The 17,087-nt window shown below is 49.6% G+C and overlaps 2 protein-coding genes across 3 annotated transcripts; both read right to left on the reverse strand.

Moving 5' to 3' along the window:
- Positions 1 to 1,750: 1,750 nt before the first annotated feature.
- On the reverse strand, positions 1,751 to 7,660 carry LOC114592077 (thymosin beta-15A homolog). Its single transcript, XM_028719937.2, has 3 exons — positions 7,509 to 7,660; positions 4,025 to 4,160; positions 1,751 to 2,189 (listed from the first exon to the last, which is right to left on the reverse strand). Exons 2-3 carry the CDS (start codon positions 4,122 to 4,124, stop codon positions 2,152 to 2,154), a joined length of 138 nt encoding a protein of 45 aa, XP_028575770.1. The 5' UTR covers positions 4,125 to 4,160; positions 7,509 to 7,660; the 3' UTR covers positions 1,751 to 2,151.
- Positions 7,661 to 11,400: 3,740 nt separating this feature from the next.
- SLC25A53 (solute carrier family 25 member 53) lies at positions 11,401 to 15,583 on the reverse strand. Of its 2 annotated transcripts, none has more exons than XM_077922716.1 (2): positions 15,434 to 15,583; positions 11,401 to 12,611 (listed from the first exon to the last, which is right to left on the reverse strand). In XM_077922716.1, the coding sequence occupies exon 2, from the start codon at positions 12,571 to 12,573 to the stop codon at positions 11,719 to 11,721; it is 855 nt and encodes a 284-aa protein (XP_077778842.1). In that variant the 5' UTR covers positions 12,574 to 12,611; positions 15,434 to 15,583; the 3' UTR covers positions 11,401 to 11,718. The 2 variants fall into 2 exon arrangements, with proteins under 2 accessions (XP_077778842.1, XP_028575771.2); XM_028719938.2 differs by having other exon boundaries at positions 15,289 to 15,582.
- Positions 15,584 to 17,087: the final 1,504 nt, after the last annotated feature.

The following is a 17,087-nucleotide window of genomic DNA, read 5'->3' on the forward strand; positions in this document are numbered from 1 at the left end:
GGATAAGAACGAAAATCGCACACCAGTGGGAGGCGGCCCCATTAGCGAAAGCATGCCTCAGGTTAAGAACAGTTTCAGCTTAAGAACGGACCTCTGGAACAAATTAAGTACTTAACCCGAGGTACCACTCTATAGGATTACAGGGACGCGGGTGGTGCTGTGGTCTAAATCACTGAGCCTCTTGGGCTTGCTGATCAGGTCGGCGGTTCGAATCCCCATGACTGAGCGAGCTCCCGTTGCTCTGTCCTAGCTCCTGCCAACCTAGCAGTTCGAAAGCACGCCAGTGGCAGGAAGGTGAATGGCATTTCCGTGCACTCTGGTTTCCATCACGGTGTCCCATTGCACCAGAAGCAGTCTAGTCATGCTGCCACATGACCCAGAATGCTGTCTGTGGACTAACGCCGGTTCCCTCGGCCTGAAAGCGAGATGAGTGCCACAGCCTGAGTCGCCTTTGACTGGAATTAACCATCCAAGGGTCCTTTAACTTTTTCTTTATTTACCTTATAGGATTATACCTTTTTCTTTCTTTACTTTATAGGATTATACTTTAATCTTGATTAGGAATGGGGACAAACATGCCCCAAGTATTCTGTTTGTAGCCGTTTTGCTGTCTTACTGCAACTTCACACATCACAGCAAAAGGCAGATTTCTGTGTCTCCAAAGCAAGTCAAAAATACCTATTATAAACTTTTTTTTTGCACATTTCAATAGCTTCTCCCCACCTTTATTTTTAATTGTTCTTAACACGATGTAAGGCATGGCGCAAATTCTGTGGTGAGGATGCACTCATCCAGGGATGAACATGCATGGGTAAAAACAGATCAGTGTACAGTGATCAAGTTTTATTTATTTGTTTATTTCCTGCCTTTTCACCTGATGGGACACAAGTGTGGAGCAGCCCACAGTCGTCCTTCAAATGTTACAAGCCATGCATAGTCGGCCTGCAATAATAATGCAAAAATCTGCCATTGTTGTAACATATGAAGCACTGCAATGAAAGAATTTCAAGGGGATTGGTGACATCTTCCTTCAAAATTATAGGGCTTTGTATGCCAGCTTCAATGTTTCCTTCATTTGGTTTTTATTTTCAGTATAAACACGACTGTTTTCGTACCCAATCGCGCGTTCTCTCTCTCTCTCTCTCTCTCTCTCTCTCTCTCTCTCACACACACACACACACACACACACACACCACTTTTAATTCTTCTCTAAGAGGTGGAGGAAAGGAAAACCAGGACATTCGGGGATCAAATTAGAAACCAAGATGGCTTCTGTAATTCCAGGACTGTCCCTGGAAAACCGGGAGACTTTTGAGGATATGCAATCCACAAGGGAGCGATGCGGGTGGCGCTGAGGGTTAAACCACAGAGCCTAGGACTTGCCGATCAGAAGGTCGGCGGTTCGAATCCCCGCGACGGGGTGAGCTCCCGTTGCTCGGTCCCTGCTCCTGCCAACCTAGCAGTTCGAAAGCACGTCAAAGTGCAAGTAGATAAAGAGGTACTGCTCTGGCAGGAAGGTAAACGGCGTTTCCGTGCACTGCTCTGGTTCACCAGAAGTGGCTTAGTCATGCTGGCCACATGACCCGGAAGCTGTAGGCCGGCTCCCTCTGCCAATAAAGCGAGATGAGCACCGCAACCCCAGAGTCGGCCACGACTGGACCTAATGGTCAGGGGTGCCTTTACCTTTAATCCACAAGGGAGGAAGCAGCAACAGGTCTCCGCAGTTCTGACAAAGACACAAAAGACAACCTTGAAGGAGTTCATGTTCATTTATTTTTCACAGGTATTTCTCCATTTCATTTGTAGGAAAAACAAATTGAGGAAAGCTGCTGAAAGAGGTTTGAGGCAGTGGCACTTTGTGGAGCTGCTGCGTGTGGGAAGAGGAAGGAGAGGGGTTTGCGGGGGGGGGGGGGCGTGAGCCCCAGAACTCTTTTCTTTCTTGGCATCCTCTGCCCACCCCTTTGGCAGCCCCCAAACAGGAAGCGGCCCAGGAAGAAATGGGGAGGGGGCAGGTCTTCAAGGCCCCCCGAAGCAGCTAAAGAGGTTGCGTTGCTCAATATACACAACAGACATCATCATATTACAAAAACACCTCACTCAATTAAAAAAAGGGAGGAAGAACGTGGATGTTTCCATGCGGAGAGGCCTTCTCTATGAGCACTTCGCAGATTCCTTCTCCTGTTGGATGGCTGAAAGAGAAGGAGGAACTATTAGGGCTCTGGCAAGTGTTAAACATTGCCCAGGCGTGTTTTGCGACTGGAATGGGTCCAATTGCGACCACATGGAAATCCCTTAAGAGGCTGTGAGCTTCATGACTGAGTGGGGACTTGAACCCGGATCTCCCCCTCGATAACCACTCCACCACACTGGCTTCCTAGAGTACTTCTGCTATGGGGCAGCTTTGTAAATTAAGTAGGTAAATAAATATGGTTCGGCGATTTTTTTCTTTAAATTATAAAGCAGTACGGAAGTGAAATGAATAATAATAATGAAACTCCTCTAGGCGGGGAAAATGGCACCTAGACATTGGGGCGACCGTAAACTAGATCATTAACCTTGATAATAATTTTTATTAGTTTTCAGTTACAACAATCCAATAGTAGCCTCATTATAACAATGCGAAATTATAATACAATTAATAATACTAATCACTGTGATGCTAAATTATACAATTTAGGTACCTCCCCCACATGCTAGTATTAATGGCTTGATCATTTTCTTTGTTTCTGCATTCCAAAAATTTCAATTATGCTCCAGTCCAAATACCAATCCCTTATATCGCAACTGCAGTTTATATACCTGTGTTTCAAACATATGAATGGATTGCTTATAGATGTAGACTTTGGATGAATATATTGACATTTGGTACGAGCTTATACAGCATATAATATGTTACTAATAATCATGTACGTATTGGGATATTATTATATAATAATGTATTGAAATGTAACCGATTCTACACATTGGATTATACCATGGGTAGGCAAACTAAGGCCCGGGGGCCGGATCTGGCCCAACTGCCTTCTAAATCTGGCCTGCGGACAGTCCGAGAATCAGCGTATTTTTACATGAGTAGAATGTGCCCTTTTCTTTGGGTTATTTGTGGGGCCTGCCTGGTATTTTTACATGAGTAGAATGTGTGCTATTATTTAAAATGCATCTCTGGGTTATTTGTGGGGCATAGGAATTCGTTCATATATATTTTTTTTCAAAATACAGTATAGTCTGGCCCCCCACAAGGTCTGAGGGACAGTGGACCGGCCCCCTGCTGAAAAAGTCTGCTGACCCCTGGATTATACTATACCTTTCTTCTTGCATTGTTTGTACTCCCCCCCCCCCCCAATTTTCTTTCATCACTTATTTCAAATACCTGAAATTCTTTTTTTAAAATACTACTACTAATAAAAAGTGGGTCTTTGGGGTCATGGAGGCCTCACTCAGCCAGCCAGCCGAGTGCAAAAACTCTTTTTCAGGTGGGGCCTTGAGATGCCCAGGCATGCTCAGCTCCTCCTCAGCAGCCAGATTCCTGTCGGATGATGTCGACAGAAAGCAGCAGCAGCAGCCCCTCTGCTGCCACAGGATACTCCTCCTTCCTTACCAGGAACCAGAAGTAGAGGAAAGAGGAATCCAGTTTTATCCGGAGCGCCAATCCCAGGGGTGGGGCCGCTGAAGGCAGAACAAGCCCGGCCAGGGGTCAGGCAGTCAAGGCGCTTCTGTGGGACTCCCAAGCAGCGCCAGTCTGCCCTGGGCTTTCCCAGCAGCACCAGACTCTGGTCAGACCCTGTTCAGTATTGCCTACACTCTCCGTGGTTTCAGGCAGGGACCTCTCTTGCCCACCCCCCGGAGATGCCAGTGAGCTGGGCGAGCTTGCTTGAAGCTGCAACCAGCTGCCCCGCCAAGCCGTCGTGGGTCAAGTTTGCCCTTCCCCAAGTTGCAAAGCTTCCGTCTGCAAACTGATTGTTAAGAGGGAAACCAAAGTCCCAGTTACGCCCGCAGGGAAGGCTCCGTCCCAGGAAACACTTACTCTCCTGCGAAGGAAGCGTGTTCTTCTCCTCCGTGTTGGTTTTCTTCAGCTTCTTCTTATCAAACTTCTCCACTTCGGAGAGGTCGGGTTTGTCACACATCTTGGCCACAGGGAAGCGAGACGACAACTTGAGATACTGCAAGAAAGCACAGACACTTCCGTTAAGGGCGGGGTGGGCAGGAGAGGCAGCAGCCAAACAGCAGAGAGAAAGGCATCCCCCCCCCCACTTAGAAACTAAGCTTTATTTCACCCGGGTCAAAGGCTTGGGCAGGGGTAGGCAAACTAAGGCCTGGGGGCCAGATCCAGCCCAATTGCCTTCTAAATCTGGCCCGCAGACGGTCCGGGAATCAGCGTGTTTTTACATGAGTAGAATGTGCCCTTTTATTTAAAATGCATCTCTGGGTTATTTGTGGGGCCTGCCTGGTGTTTTACATGAGTAGAAGGTGTGCTTTTACCATACTTTTTGCTCTATAAGACTCACTTTTCCCCTCCTAAAAAGTAAGGGGAAATGTGTGTGCGTCTTATGGAGCGAATGCAGGCTGCGCAGCTATCCCAGAAGCCAGAACAGCATGAAGGATCGCTGCTTTCGCTGCACAGCGATCCCTCTTGTTGTTCTGGCCTTTGAGATTCAGAATATTTTTTTTCTCGTTTTCCTCCTCCAAAGACTAGGTGCGTCTTATGGTCTGGTGCATCTTATAGAGCGAAAAATGCTGTATTTGAAATGCATCTCTGGGTTATTTGTGGGGCATAGGAATTCGTTCATTTTTTTCTTTTCCTTTTCAAAATCTAGTCTGGCCCCCCACAAGGTCTGAGGGACAGTGGACCGGCCCCCTGCCGAAAAAGTTTGCTGACCCCTGGGCTTGGCACCCCCCTTTTAGATAAGACATGCACAAGTTTCCTGCTTGGCAGGGGGTTGGACTCGATGGCCCTTGTGGTCTCTTCCAACTCTATGATTCTATGAAGTGCATGCAAACACCCGGCACATTTGTTCTTAAAGGGCATAAAACGTCCAACATAATTTGAAATCATTGTAGAGTTGGAAGGGATCCCGAGTCATTTAGTCCAACTCCTCGCAGGGCACAAATCTCAACTAGATCATACATGGATGTACCGTGCCATATTAGAAGCAAAAAAACTTGTTTTGATGAATTGGAAGAGCTGCAAAAAGATCCCATTGAGCACATGAATTGACAATATGGACAGACTAGTTACATACGAACAAATTGCATATCGATGCTAATTAAGAATGGATAAAAATGAAGAAATCTGGAAGGAATACTTAAGCGATAAGGCGGAAAGCGGTGGGAAGGAGGGGGAGGAGAGAGAGGTGGGAAAAAAGGTGTAGTCATAGGTATATCAGTGTATTCAAATCTGAATTGTTACATTGTATTATAAGTGTTATTGTGGTTTTTGTTGTATGTGTTTTTTGTGGTTGCTGTCTGTATTGAAAAAATGATTAAATAAATTAAAAAACAAAACTAGATTGTACATGGCAGATGGCCACCCAACCTCTGCTTAAAAACCTCCAAGGAAGGAGAGTCCAAGGGAGTCCGTTCCACTGTTGAGCAGCTCTTGCTGTCAGAAAGTTCTTCCTAGTGTTTAGGAATCTCCTTTCATGGAGCCTGGAGCCACTGCTTCGAGTCCTACCTTCCAGAGCAGGAGAAAACAAGCTTGTTCCCTCTTCCACATCACAGCCCTTAAGGTATTTGAAGATGGGTGTCCAATCTCCTCTCAATCTCCCCTTCTTCCCCCAGGCGAAACAAACTGCTCCTTCAACTGTTCCTCACTTGATCATCTTGGTTGCCCTCCTCTGCACATGTTCCAGCTTGTCAACATCCTTTTTAAACTGTGGCGCCCAGAACTGGACACAATATTCCAGGTGTGGCCTGACCAAGGCATAATAGAGCGGCACTATTACTTCCCTTGATCTGGAAATTATACTTCTGTTGATGCAGCCTGCATTCACTTTTTTTGCTGCTGCATCACACTGCTGACACATGTTAAGCTTGTGGTCCACTAAAACCCTAGATCCTTTTCATGCGTAGTGTAAGGTGTGTGTCCCCCATCTTGTATTGGCGCAGCTGGTTTTTTGCCAGCCACAGTGTGAGGCGGGGAGGCTGCAGCTGGCCCACAAAGCCCCTATATTGAATAGCCTTGTGCCCTTGTTGCTCCTGCTGCCAAAAATGTTTTTTTAGTTGATGTTTTTCATTCAAAGGAATCCCAAAGTGGCTTACAAATAACCACCATGATAAAACGCAATAGAACGTATGTGATGAACAAATTGATACAGCGTTTATAATCTATAAAGCAATGTTAGAATTAATTAAGGCTAAGTACTGTTAAGTCAATACACACACTCTCCATGCCCCTATGACTCATATTTCGTTCTATTGAGCTCGATAAAATACACATAAACTCAATGCCCTGCCAAGGTAGCAACTCCCTTTTGAAGGAGGGGCAGCGCAGGTGAAATCAGACACCCTCAAAGGCAAACAAGAGTCTCTCTCCCCCCTCAGTTTTTTTCCACTGGAAACGGCTCTTTTTCCTGCTCTGGAGGGCAGGACTCAAACCAAGGGCTTCAAGTGACAAGAAAGGACACCAGAACTTTCTGACAGTAAGAGCTGTTTGCTAGTGGAACAGACTCTCTGGGAGGGTGTAGACCTCTCTTAGGAGATTTTAAAGCAGAGTTGTGGGGCCACCTGTCATGGATGCTTCAGTTGAGATACCTGCATTGCAGGGGGTTGGACTAGATGACCCCTGGGTCCCTTCCAACCCTATGATTCTGTGAAGGCTCCTAGATCTGGAGGGTGGGGCTAGGCAGGTGGAAAAAGCCATTATGTACTATGCAACACAATATCTCTCCCTTCACTATTGACATAGTTAAGTCATCATGCTATTACAAGCGTTATCAGGCTGGAAGCAACATACTGGAGAGATTTTTTAAAAAGATAACCTATTGTTCAAGGTGCATGATGTTCGAAAGTTCTGCACTGTTCCTCCTCCCCCCGGCTCCTCCCGTTGCCTGACGGCTGAAGCGAGTCAGTCTGCTCGTCTGAACGCGAGCTCGGGTTTCTCTCCCTCCAAACAGCAGCACAAGTGCTCGATGGCCCCCAAACCATCGTTTACCGCGAGGTGATCCCAACCCAAACTGCAAAACAGGCATGCACCGAATGCACCATGCACCGAATTCGCCGGACACACCCACAGGATCCTGCACCTCGCAGGAGCAAGGGAAACGCTTAATCCCCCGTGCATCCAGGTCAACGTCGGGCAAGCATTTCGGAAGCATGTGCACGCCGCCCCCCTCCCTCGCCATAACGCACCCGCCCCAAGGGATCCCACCCAGCGCCGCGCCCAGGGAGATCAAAGCAAGGAGAGCCCCCTCCCCGGGCTTTGCAACCCCCCCGCCACGCGCCCCTGGACGGCACAGCCCAACAGCCCCGGACACAAAGCTCCGGCCACCGCCCCTCTTTCTCTCCGCTACCTTCAACTGTCTGCAGCCCTCGAACTGATCCGCACCGCGCTCTCCGAAGGCAACGTGTCCGGGGCGGCTTTTATAGCTGGCGTCGAGCCGCGCGGCACGCCGGGAAGTGTAGTCCCCTCCCCTGGCTGGGCTGCGGCGGCCGCGGCGGAGAAAACTACGTGCCCCAGGGCTGGACGGGGCGGGCCCGCCTCCCCCGCCCGCTCCTCGGAAGGGCATGCCCGAGCTGGCAGAGGCAGCACGTGGCCGCCGGGAAGCGGGGCCGATAAGGCGGGTGGGGTTTTTCTGAATGCCCAACCCTAGTGTTGAAAGGGGACACCAGGAGGCATCTAGTCCAACCCCCCCAGCAAGGCAGGAATCTCAAAGCATCCAATGAGAAACCTTCCCTCGGAAGTCTTTGCCTTCCAGTCCCTGCCAGCCCACTCTAGGTCCAGTAGCGAGGATGTGGCGCCCCTCTGTCGCCCCCCCCATGTGCCAGCAGGAAATCACCCCGACGGCTCGATGCGCGCTGTCGTGCATGGTGCCCCCGGGCAACGGAATATTGACAACGCCTCTCCCGCCCGGGAAAGTCGTCTTTGCCTAGACATGGGAACTGTCCCGATGCGTGTCCTCTGACTGATCCCTCTCCCTCTCCGCCGCCAAATGGATTGTCATCTGATCGAAATGACAGCACGGCTGAGCTTTCCCGTAACCTTGCTTGGTTCCTCGACCCTGCCACGCTTACTCGAAAGTAAGCCCCAAGTGACCACTGAGTAAACAGGACATGTTTGTCCGTGCTGTTAGCGCCCCACCTGCATTGATTCGTTCTTGCAGTTATTCTTACAACAGCCTTGCGAGGCCGCCTGTCTCGATGGCTGGTGTTCTTCCTAGCAACACCTGTCAGATGTCTGCTGGCCCCCAGCCAACGGATCGATTAATTTTTAGGGCGGGATAGATGGGTGAGTTTTGAAATTGTGACAAGGGGCCCGTTTCTGACTGCCAGGTACAATGGTACCTCGGGTTACAGACGCTTTAGGTTACATACGCTTCAGGTTACAGACTTCGCTAACTCAGAAATATTACCTTGGGTTAAGAACTTTGCTTCAGGATGAGAACAGAAATTGTGTGGAGGCAGCAGGAGGCCCCATTAGCTAAAGTGGTGCTTCAGGTTAAGAACAGTTTCAGGTCAAGAACGGACCTTCGGAACGAATTAAGTACTTAACCCGAGGTAAAAAGGTAAACTGTATTAATTGCGTGCTTTTGCAACTGCTGCTTTGAGTGCCAACCAGTGGCAGAATGTGGGAGCTCCGAAGCCAGGACTTCGATTATTATTTTCCATATCGGCATACAGTAATGATTTCACATTTTGAATTTAATTTATTTACAGGTATAAGATGAATGGAGAATGAAGATGATGGACTATGCAGAACTCGATAGATTGACTGGAAGGATCCGAAATCGACGAGACCAGAGATTTATAGAAGATTGGGAAAAGTTTACAGAATATATGCATAAATTAAGTGATAATCAAATAACGTTTGTAAGCTTTAATGAAGCTCTGCAAGAAGAAATGTTAGAATATGAGTAAAACTAAGAATTAATTTATAAAAATAATTGAAGAAAGGTTTTAGAAATGTGTAAGAAATTAAGAAGGGAAGGAGTATCAGGCAAGTTGAGGGAAGTCAAAAAGAGAATGGATATAAAAAAAGATGTATGATTTGTATAAATTTTGTATTGGAAAAATTGAATAAAAATAATTTATTTTAAAAAAAATTATTTACAGGTATAACTAAATAAAATAATAATGACTAGTCATGACCAGCTTCAGGTAATTATTCAAAGAGTTCTTTCTACTGAATTAGTTTAATTCATGCCATTAGTCAGTACAGAGATACAGCTCACTTAAAAAAGCAAAGTTTACTGCATTACACATAACGATTTGTGTCTGTATACTGTAATACTGAATATCTAGGTATGCATGTGGGTGCATATATCGGCAGCAATAAGTACAGGCCCACTTCATCAGAAGAGTCAGAGGTAAGTTTGGCTTATCAAAGTCCTCAGTGTGCAAATTAATTCAACCATTGCATTGTTTGTTCCTTGCTGCCTCCGTTTGTTAACAGTGGAAGCCCCCTTGTGTTTACTCAGAAGAAAGTGGCAGTGTGTTCAAAGGGACTTCCCCTTATGCTTGTTTCACAATGCAGCTTAAATTAATTAATACCCGCATGCAGCAAGTTTTTCCCCCCAGCTAGAGCTCACCTGGCACCTCTCAGGTGGGTTCAGGCACTTCTCAGGTGGGCACCATTCCCATTCTAAGAGAATGAGGGAGGCATTCATGGTGAGTTGCGGCACCTCTTTTTCTAGAAAACCAGCACTGCCCGCATATAGTACGAAAAGGAAGAACCTGAGGTGTGGACCTCCAGTTTTGGTCCTGCCCAGCCCCAGGCAAGCGCCTGTTCCTCAGAGGCAGGTCCCCATCTCAATGGGAACCACTTCTGATGGTGCTGAGGACTGCAGTCGGAGGCACAGACTGGATCGAGGAGAAGGCCTTAGGTGGCAAGATCAGCAGGTGTTTCTCCATCAGCTTCAGGTTTCTGCAGAGGATTCTGCGACCTGTATTTTCCACCTGCTGTTTTGCTCTAGAACTGGGTCTCTTCCCAGTTCTTCCCCACCTCACCCCAAGATTAAACATTGTCCTTGTTATATTATATACTGAAGTTCTCGCCCTGGGCCAGCAGGGGGATACTGTAGATACCGTATTTTTCGCACCATAGGGCGCACCGGACCATAGGGCGCACCCAGTTTTTAGGGGGGGAGATCAAGAAAAAAATCTTTCCCCCCCCCCAGCCCCAAAGAGCAGCGTACAGGGTGCGCACAACCTCTCCCTGCCGGAGGGGTTGCGCGCAGCTATGGAGCAAGCCAAGTTTTGGCTTCCCCTTTAGCCCCATGCAGCCTCTCCTTGCCGGGAGACGCTGCGCAGGGCTAAAGAAGCCATAGCCCCGTGCAGCCTCTCCTTGTCGGAGGGGTTGCGCGCAGCTATGGAGCAAGCCAAGGCAGGGGGCGGGATGGATCCCGCTCACTGTTTTGGCTTCCCCTTTAGCCCCGTGCAGCCTCTCCTTGCCGGGAGACGCTGCGCAGGGCTAAAGAAGCCATAGCCCCGTGCAGCCTCTCCTTGCGGAGGGGTTGCGCGCAGCTATGGAAGAAGGCAAGGCAGCGAGCGGGATGGATCCCGCTCGCTGTTTTGCCTTCCCCTTTAGCCCCACGCAGCCTCTCCTTGCGGAGGGGTTGCGCGCAGCTATGGAAGAAGGCAAGGCAGCGAACGGGGTGGATCCCGCTCGCTGTTTTGCCTTCCCCTTTAGCCCCGCGGAGCCTCTCCTTGCGGAGGGGTTGCGCGCAGCTATGGAAGAAGGCAAGGCAGCGAACGGGGTGGATCCCGCTCGCTGTTTTGCCTTCCCCTTTAGCCCCGCGGAGCCTCTCCTTGCGGAGGGGTTGCGCGCAGCTATGGAAGAAGGCAAGGCAGCGAGCGGGGTGGATCCCGCTCGCTGTTTTGCCTTCCCCTTTAGCCCCACGCAGCCTCTCCTTGCCGGGAGACTCTGCGCAGGGCTTTCCTGGCTTTTCTGGGAGGTGGAGGAATTCCCCCACCTCCCGCAAAACCGGCAGAAGCCGCGCGCACTTTAAAAGGGCTGCACGGCTTCTCCTGGCTTTCCTGGGAGGTGGGAGAAGGGACTGATGCGGCCAGTCAGTCCCTTCTCCCTCCTGTGGAAAAGCCCGCAAGAGCGCACGGAGCTTGTGTGCGGCTCTTGGGGGCTTTTCCCGCCTGCCTCCCCCCTGCATTCGCTCCATAGGATGCACACACATTTTCCCTTGCTTTTTAGGAGGGAAAAAGTGCGTCCTATGGTGCGAAAAATACGGTAGTTCAGGTCCACATATGCAAATAAGGGATCGAAAGTGACATTCAGTGATTGGATAGTTACAGAAAGTTGTTACAGTTACGTTGTACTGGAGCTCTATATAAGCAGGCTGGCCGAACCCTTCAGTTCAGTTCTGTTCCAGCTTACAAATAAAGAGCTGTTTGGAGAATCGCTGCGTCGTCTGCTATGTCTACCCACAACTTAACAGTCTTCCGTGCTGTTTTCCTCTCCCTGCCTCCCCTACGGGGACCTTTCCTCTCTGGCCTGGCCCGGAATAATGTCCCCCGCTCTGGGAAGGCCTTAACGGGATGGGATAGGGGCTCCTAGCCCCTGATGTCCACAAGCAAGTCATAGATGGCTGTGGTGAGGCCCCATGTGACTCCGGCCCGGAGGATGAGCAGGGACCCTCCTCTGTAGAGGAGCGTGGCTTTCCTGCCCCGAGCCCTCCAGACGGCTGCAGCCGTCGCCGGGAGTCTGAGGGTCTCCTCCTTCCCCACCTGAGACTGCACGTTGGCGATGAGGACGCCAAGAGGGAAGAGGAGGAAGGAGATGGCGGTTCCGTTCACGCTGCCCGACACCAGGGCGGGGAGCCAGCGGGGCAAGGCCCTGTCAGACAGGCCATCGCGGAGGGGGTCCTTGAAGGAGAAGTAGAGGGCACAGCCCAGGCCATTGCGGGTCAGGATGAGGCTGAGGCCTCGGTAGTAGCCCAGGGCCAGCCTCTCCTTGGGGGCGTAGGAGTTGAATTCCTCCAGGATGCTCCAGGTTGTGGGGAATCTCCTCAGGGTCCGCCCGTCCTGGAGAACATTCTGGACCCTCTCGAAGGGGCCAAAGGCCAGCGCTTCCAGGAAGCCTGAAAGGAGGCCTGCAAAGGCTCGGTCTCTCAGCGAGTAAGGCCCGGGGGACCTGTCTGAGAAGGCACGGAGGAGGTTGTCATGGGTGCCATACATCAAGGCCCCCTGCAGCGTCCTGGCCAGGAGCGGAGGGGCAATGCCTCGTGCGAAGCCGGCAAGACCCTCCTGGCGCAGCTGGCTGATGGCCTCCGTGATGGACAAGGCGTGGAGCTGCTGGCGGAAAATGGTCTTGTAGACGGGGAAGGTCACCAGCGTGGTGGCGAAGCTGGAAGCAGCTCCCACAGCACAGCTGGCGGAGCTCCATCTTTTATGGTGATTCTTCTCCATCTTCTTGGAGTTCTCGCTGGAAGTCTTCCTCTTTTGGACTGCAAGATTTGGAAGAGAGAAATAATAACAACAATAATTTTAGTATTTGTACCCCACCCATGTGACTGGGTTGACTCAGCCACTTGGGCAGCTTCCAGCATATTTAAAAACATAATAAACCATTAAAAACTTCCCTATATAGGGCCGCCTTCAGGTGTCTTCGAAAGGTTTTATACAGTGGTACCTCTGGATGTGAACGGGATCCGTTCCAGAGCCCCGTTCGCATCCTGAAGCGAAAGCAAACCGTCTGCAGGTTGCAATTCGCCGCTTCTGCGCATGCGCATGATGCCATTTTGAGCGTCTGTGCGTGCGAGCGGCGAAACCTGGAAGTAATGCATTCCATTACTTCCGGGTTGCCGTGGAGCGCAACCCGAAAACGCTCAACCTGAAGCAACTTCAACCCGAGAAATGACTGTCGTTGCTTATCTCCTTTACATCTGATGGGAAGGTGTTCCTCAGGGTGGGTGCCACTACCAAGAAGCCCCTTACCCCTGTGCATGCAGAAGCTCCCCAGTGTTAGTGTAATCTAAAAACAGACTTGAAATGATCCTTGCATAGTTTTGCCCCTAGCAACAAGTTTCTCCCTGCAACAGGTCTTCCCCAGCAAGAGGGTTTCCTTAGCAACAGACTTCTTTATTAGACATGCTCTGGAGGGGAGACCTGTAGCTGTTACCTTGGCCAGATGGCTGGAGAGCACAGATGAGGAATGATTTTCTGTATATAGTTTCATTTTCCTCAGACCAGTAGTTGCATAAGTTGTAATGTTAATTCTTCAAGAAATATTTTAAGCAGAAGTGGCATGGGCAAGGGGTTCATTCCCACATGGGAATTTACCAACAGATGAGCTGAACTGAGGAAGAAGATTCTGGGAGAGTTTCTGGATGTCTCAAAAGGAACTCCAAATGGCACAATCTGCAGTGCCACATGGTTCAGTCCCCTGTGGCATCACTAGGCAGGGCTGGGAAAGGTAAAGGACCCCTGGATGGTTAAGCCCAGTCAAAGGCGACTATGGGGTTGCGGTGCTCATCTCGCTTTCAGGCCGAGGGGGCCGGCATTTGTCCACAGACAGCTTTCCAGGTCATGTGGCCAGCAGGACTAAAGTGCTTCTGGTGCAACAGAACACCATGACGGAAGCCAGAGTGCATGGAAACACCGTTTACCTTCCCGCCCACAGTGGTACCTATTTATCTACTTGCGCTGGTGTGCTTTCGAACTGCTAGGTTGGCAGAAGTTGGGACAGAGCAACGGAAGCTCACCCTGTAGTGGGGATTCAAACTGCTGACCTGATTGGCAAGCCCAAGAGGCTCAGTGGTTTAGACTTCAGCACCACCAGCGTCCCAGCTGGGAAAGACACCCCCCTCCCACGCATGAGACCCTGGAGATAAATTGCTGCCAGTCAGTGTAGACAATATTGGGGTAGGTGGGCCAACACCCTGACTGGGCAAAACGGAGTCCTAGGTTCCTATGAAGAGATACAGAGACTTATATGACTAACATGAGGGGTCTGTCACCCAGAGGCGTAGCCGGGGAGGGCAAGCTGCCCCCCTTAAATGAAGTAAAGCAATTAAAAATACTTAACTAAAAGTAGAAATTGTAGAAAGATTCTGACAGATTTTTCTCAGCACGTGGGGTCAAAAGAAAATAATTTAAAACATCTCTTGTTGAGACATATCATTCCGATTCTGCTAGACAGAGCCAGACAGAAGATGAGTGCCCTGCCTTTTCCTAACATAAATACTGGCTATGCCCCTTCATAAGAAGCAGGGCTGGGAGAGAGGAGGGAAGCAAAGGCTCTGTTGTGGCCTGGAGCTTCTATCCTCCTCAGATCTGCAGTAATGTTGCAGGAGGGCTCACTTTCTTCTCGGAAAGGTGATGCTAAGGGGTTTCTGGCCGGAGAGCAGAATGCTGCACTAGGTGCGCCACTGGCCTGATCCAGCCTTAGATCTCTTCTTCAGATCTGCTCTACCACCTCATTTGGCTGCCTGCGTAGATCAGGCCTCACATTAATCGACTGCAACGCTGGGAGGTAAAAGGTAAAGGTACCCCTGCCCGTACGGGCCAGTCTTGACAGACTCTAGGGTTGTGCGCCCATCTCACTTAAGAGGCCGGGGGCCAGCGCTGTCCGGAGACACTTCCGGGTCACGTGGCCAGCGTGACATCGCTGCTCTGGCGAGCCAGAGCCGCACATGGAAACGCTGTTTACCTTCCCGCTTGTAAGCGGTCCCTATTTATCTACTTGCACCCAGGAGTGCTTTCGAACTGCTAGGTTGGCAGGCGCTGGGACCGAGCAACGGGAGCGCACCCCGCTGCGGGGATTCGAACCGCCGACCTTTCGATCGGCTAGCCCCAAAGCCTCAGCGCCTGATCCAGCCTTAGATCTCTTCTTCAGATCTGCTCTACCACCTCATTTGGCTGCCTGCGTAGATCAGGCCTCACATGAATCGACTGCAACGCTGGGAGAGCTTCCTGCAAAATGGGGTGGGGTTGCATTTGCTGAGTCTCCTTAAGGCTCCATCAGGCTGCAGGCGATCGCCATTCATTAGGAGGTCCCATCGCAGAGGGCAGACAGATCCCACCACCGTCACCCTCCACCCCCCAATCCTCTGGACAGCAGCCTCTGAAAGCCCCACATTTTGGCAGAGGGTGATGCATCAGCCACCGGCCTTGGCTGGGTACCTGAACAAATCTCCTCCTTCCTAAAGGCCCCAAGTGATGCTCAGAGGTGCAGTTCTTCCTTGCAGCGCTCCAAAGAAACAGCAGCCACAGGCCAGGAGATCTGTCCCCGTGCCATCCTCCTCCCTTAACTCTCTCGCTCACTTACTCTATTCTTCCAGGTGCCAGAGGGGGGGTTGCAGAGAGAGAGAGAGAGACGCCTCCCACTTCCTTTCTCGAAAGAAGCTGCTGCTGCTGCTGTCTGCGCGGTCCATGGACTTCCGGCTGCCTGTGCTCTCCTGCTCGGCAGCCAAAGATGCAAGTCGCTGCATCCTTTGGCGTCAGGAGAGCCCAACCACGTCTTGCAACGGAGCGCCGCAGCTTTGCAGAAAATTAAGCAGCATTGCAGAAAATTGAACGAAAGGCTCCCCCCCCCCGCTCCCCCATACCCTGCGAGACAACGCAGAAAGTGGTTACTAGCTCCCACGTGCTTCTTTGAATGATATTTTGAAACGCAGAACTGTCAGCGAAACATTAAGCACCACGCGCTCTCCATCAGGAGCCGCAATAATTTCCTCCAATCAATACCTGGATTACTTTGGATGAGATTCCTGCACGCCACGGGGTTGGACTAGATGAGCCTTGGAGATCCCTTCCAATTCTACAATTCTATTATTTTTTTGTGGGGTACCCACCCCATTTCCTTATTTGTTATTTTATTCTAGGGCCACTGTGTCTCTGTGAGTGTTGTACAAAACCACTCTTGATTGGGGGGCGGGGGGCGGGAATCGCTGTGGAATTCAGGAACGTACCCCCCCCCCATTAAGAAAGTTATATGCAGGATTGGAATTGCCCAAAAAAGATGTTAGATTGTTTTTGTATGCCACAACTGCAGCAATAATTTTGTTAGCCAAAAATTGGAAATTGCAAGAAATACCAAGAGTGGAGGAATGGCAGATGAAGATGATGGACTTTTTGGAGCTGGCTGACCTGACTGGAAGGATCCGCGATCAGAAAGAGGAGGCATATCAAGAAGTTTGGAAGAAATTTAAGGATTATTTAGCTAGATATTCTAATATAATATAAGTAGAACTATTTGTAAGTACCAAATTGGCCTAGGAGTAAAATATGTTGAATTGTATAACATTATGGATTGAAATTATCATTAAGAGAAAGAAAGATAGCAATTTGAATAAGTTAAGTTTTTTAGAAAGTGGATATTGGAAAACTGCTACAATGAGATTTATGGAAACTCAGGGGGGATTTGAGGAAGTCATTTAACAATGAAAATTAAAGAGGGCTTCAAACAGTTAGGCGTTTATATGTTTGCTTGTTTTTTCGTTTTAATATTGTAATGTTTTTTTTTCTATGTGTGCTTGTTGTAAATTTGGAAAACCAATAATTTTTTGGGGGGGGAAAAGAAAGAAAATTATATGCAATACAAGGGAGCCCTTGATGTTGATGTGGAAAGTTAAATCCACCACTGTCTGCCTGGAAGTGGGAGGGATGGAAGTTGGGGGGGTGGCTAACACCCCAGAGGACAGGATCACACTTCAAAACGACCTTGACAGATTAGAGAACTGGGCCAAAACAAACAAGATGAACTTTAACAGGGAGAAATGTAAAGTATTGCACTTGGGCAAAAAAAATAATGAGAGGCACAAATACAAGATGGGTGACACCTGGCTTGAGAGCAGTACATGTGAAAAGGATCTAGGAGTCTTGGTTGACCACAAACTTGACATGAGCCAACAGTGTGACGCGGCAGCTAAAAAAGCCAATGCAATTCTGGGCTGCATCAATAGGAGTATAGCATCTAGATC

This window comes from Podarcis muralis, chromosome 2 (genome assembly GCF_964188315.1).
Source record: "Podarcis muralis chromosome 2, rPodMur119.hap1.1, whole genome shotgun sequence".
NCBI classification, from domain to species: Eukaryota; Metazoa; Chordata; class Lepidosauria; order Squamata; family Lacertidae; genus Podarcis; species Podarcis muralis.

What these genes read in the sequence shown, in the direction of transcription:
- LOC114592077 (XM_028719937.2), bottom strand. Translation starts at nt 4,124, where the DNA reads ATGTGTGACAAACCCGACCTCTCCGAAGTGGAGAAGTTTGATAAGAAG. An exon ending in CACGCTTCCTTCGCAGGAGA is followed by an intron (nt 2,190 to 4,024) that starts GTAAGTGTTTCC and finishes CTTCTCTTTCAG; the next exon opens with CCATCCAACAGGAGAAGGAA.
- SLC25A53 (XM_077922716.1), bottom strand. Translation starts at nt 12,573, where the DNA reads ATGGAGAAGAATCACCATAAAAGATGGAGCTCCGCCAGCTGTGCTGTG.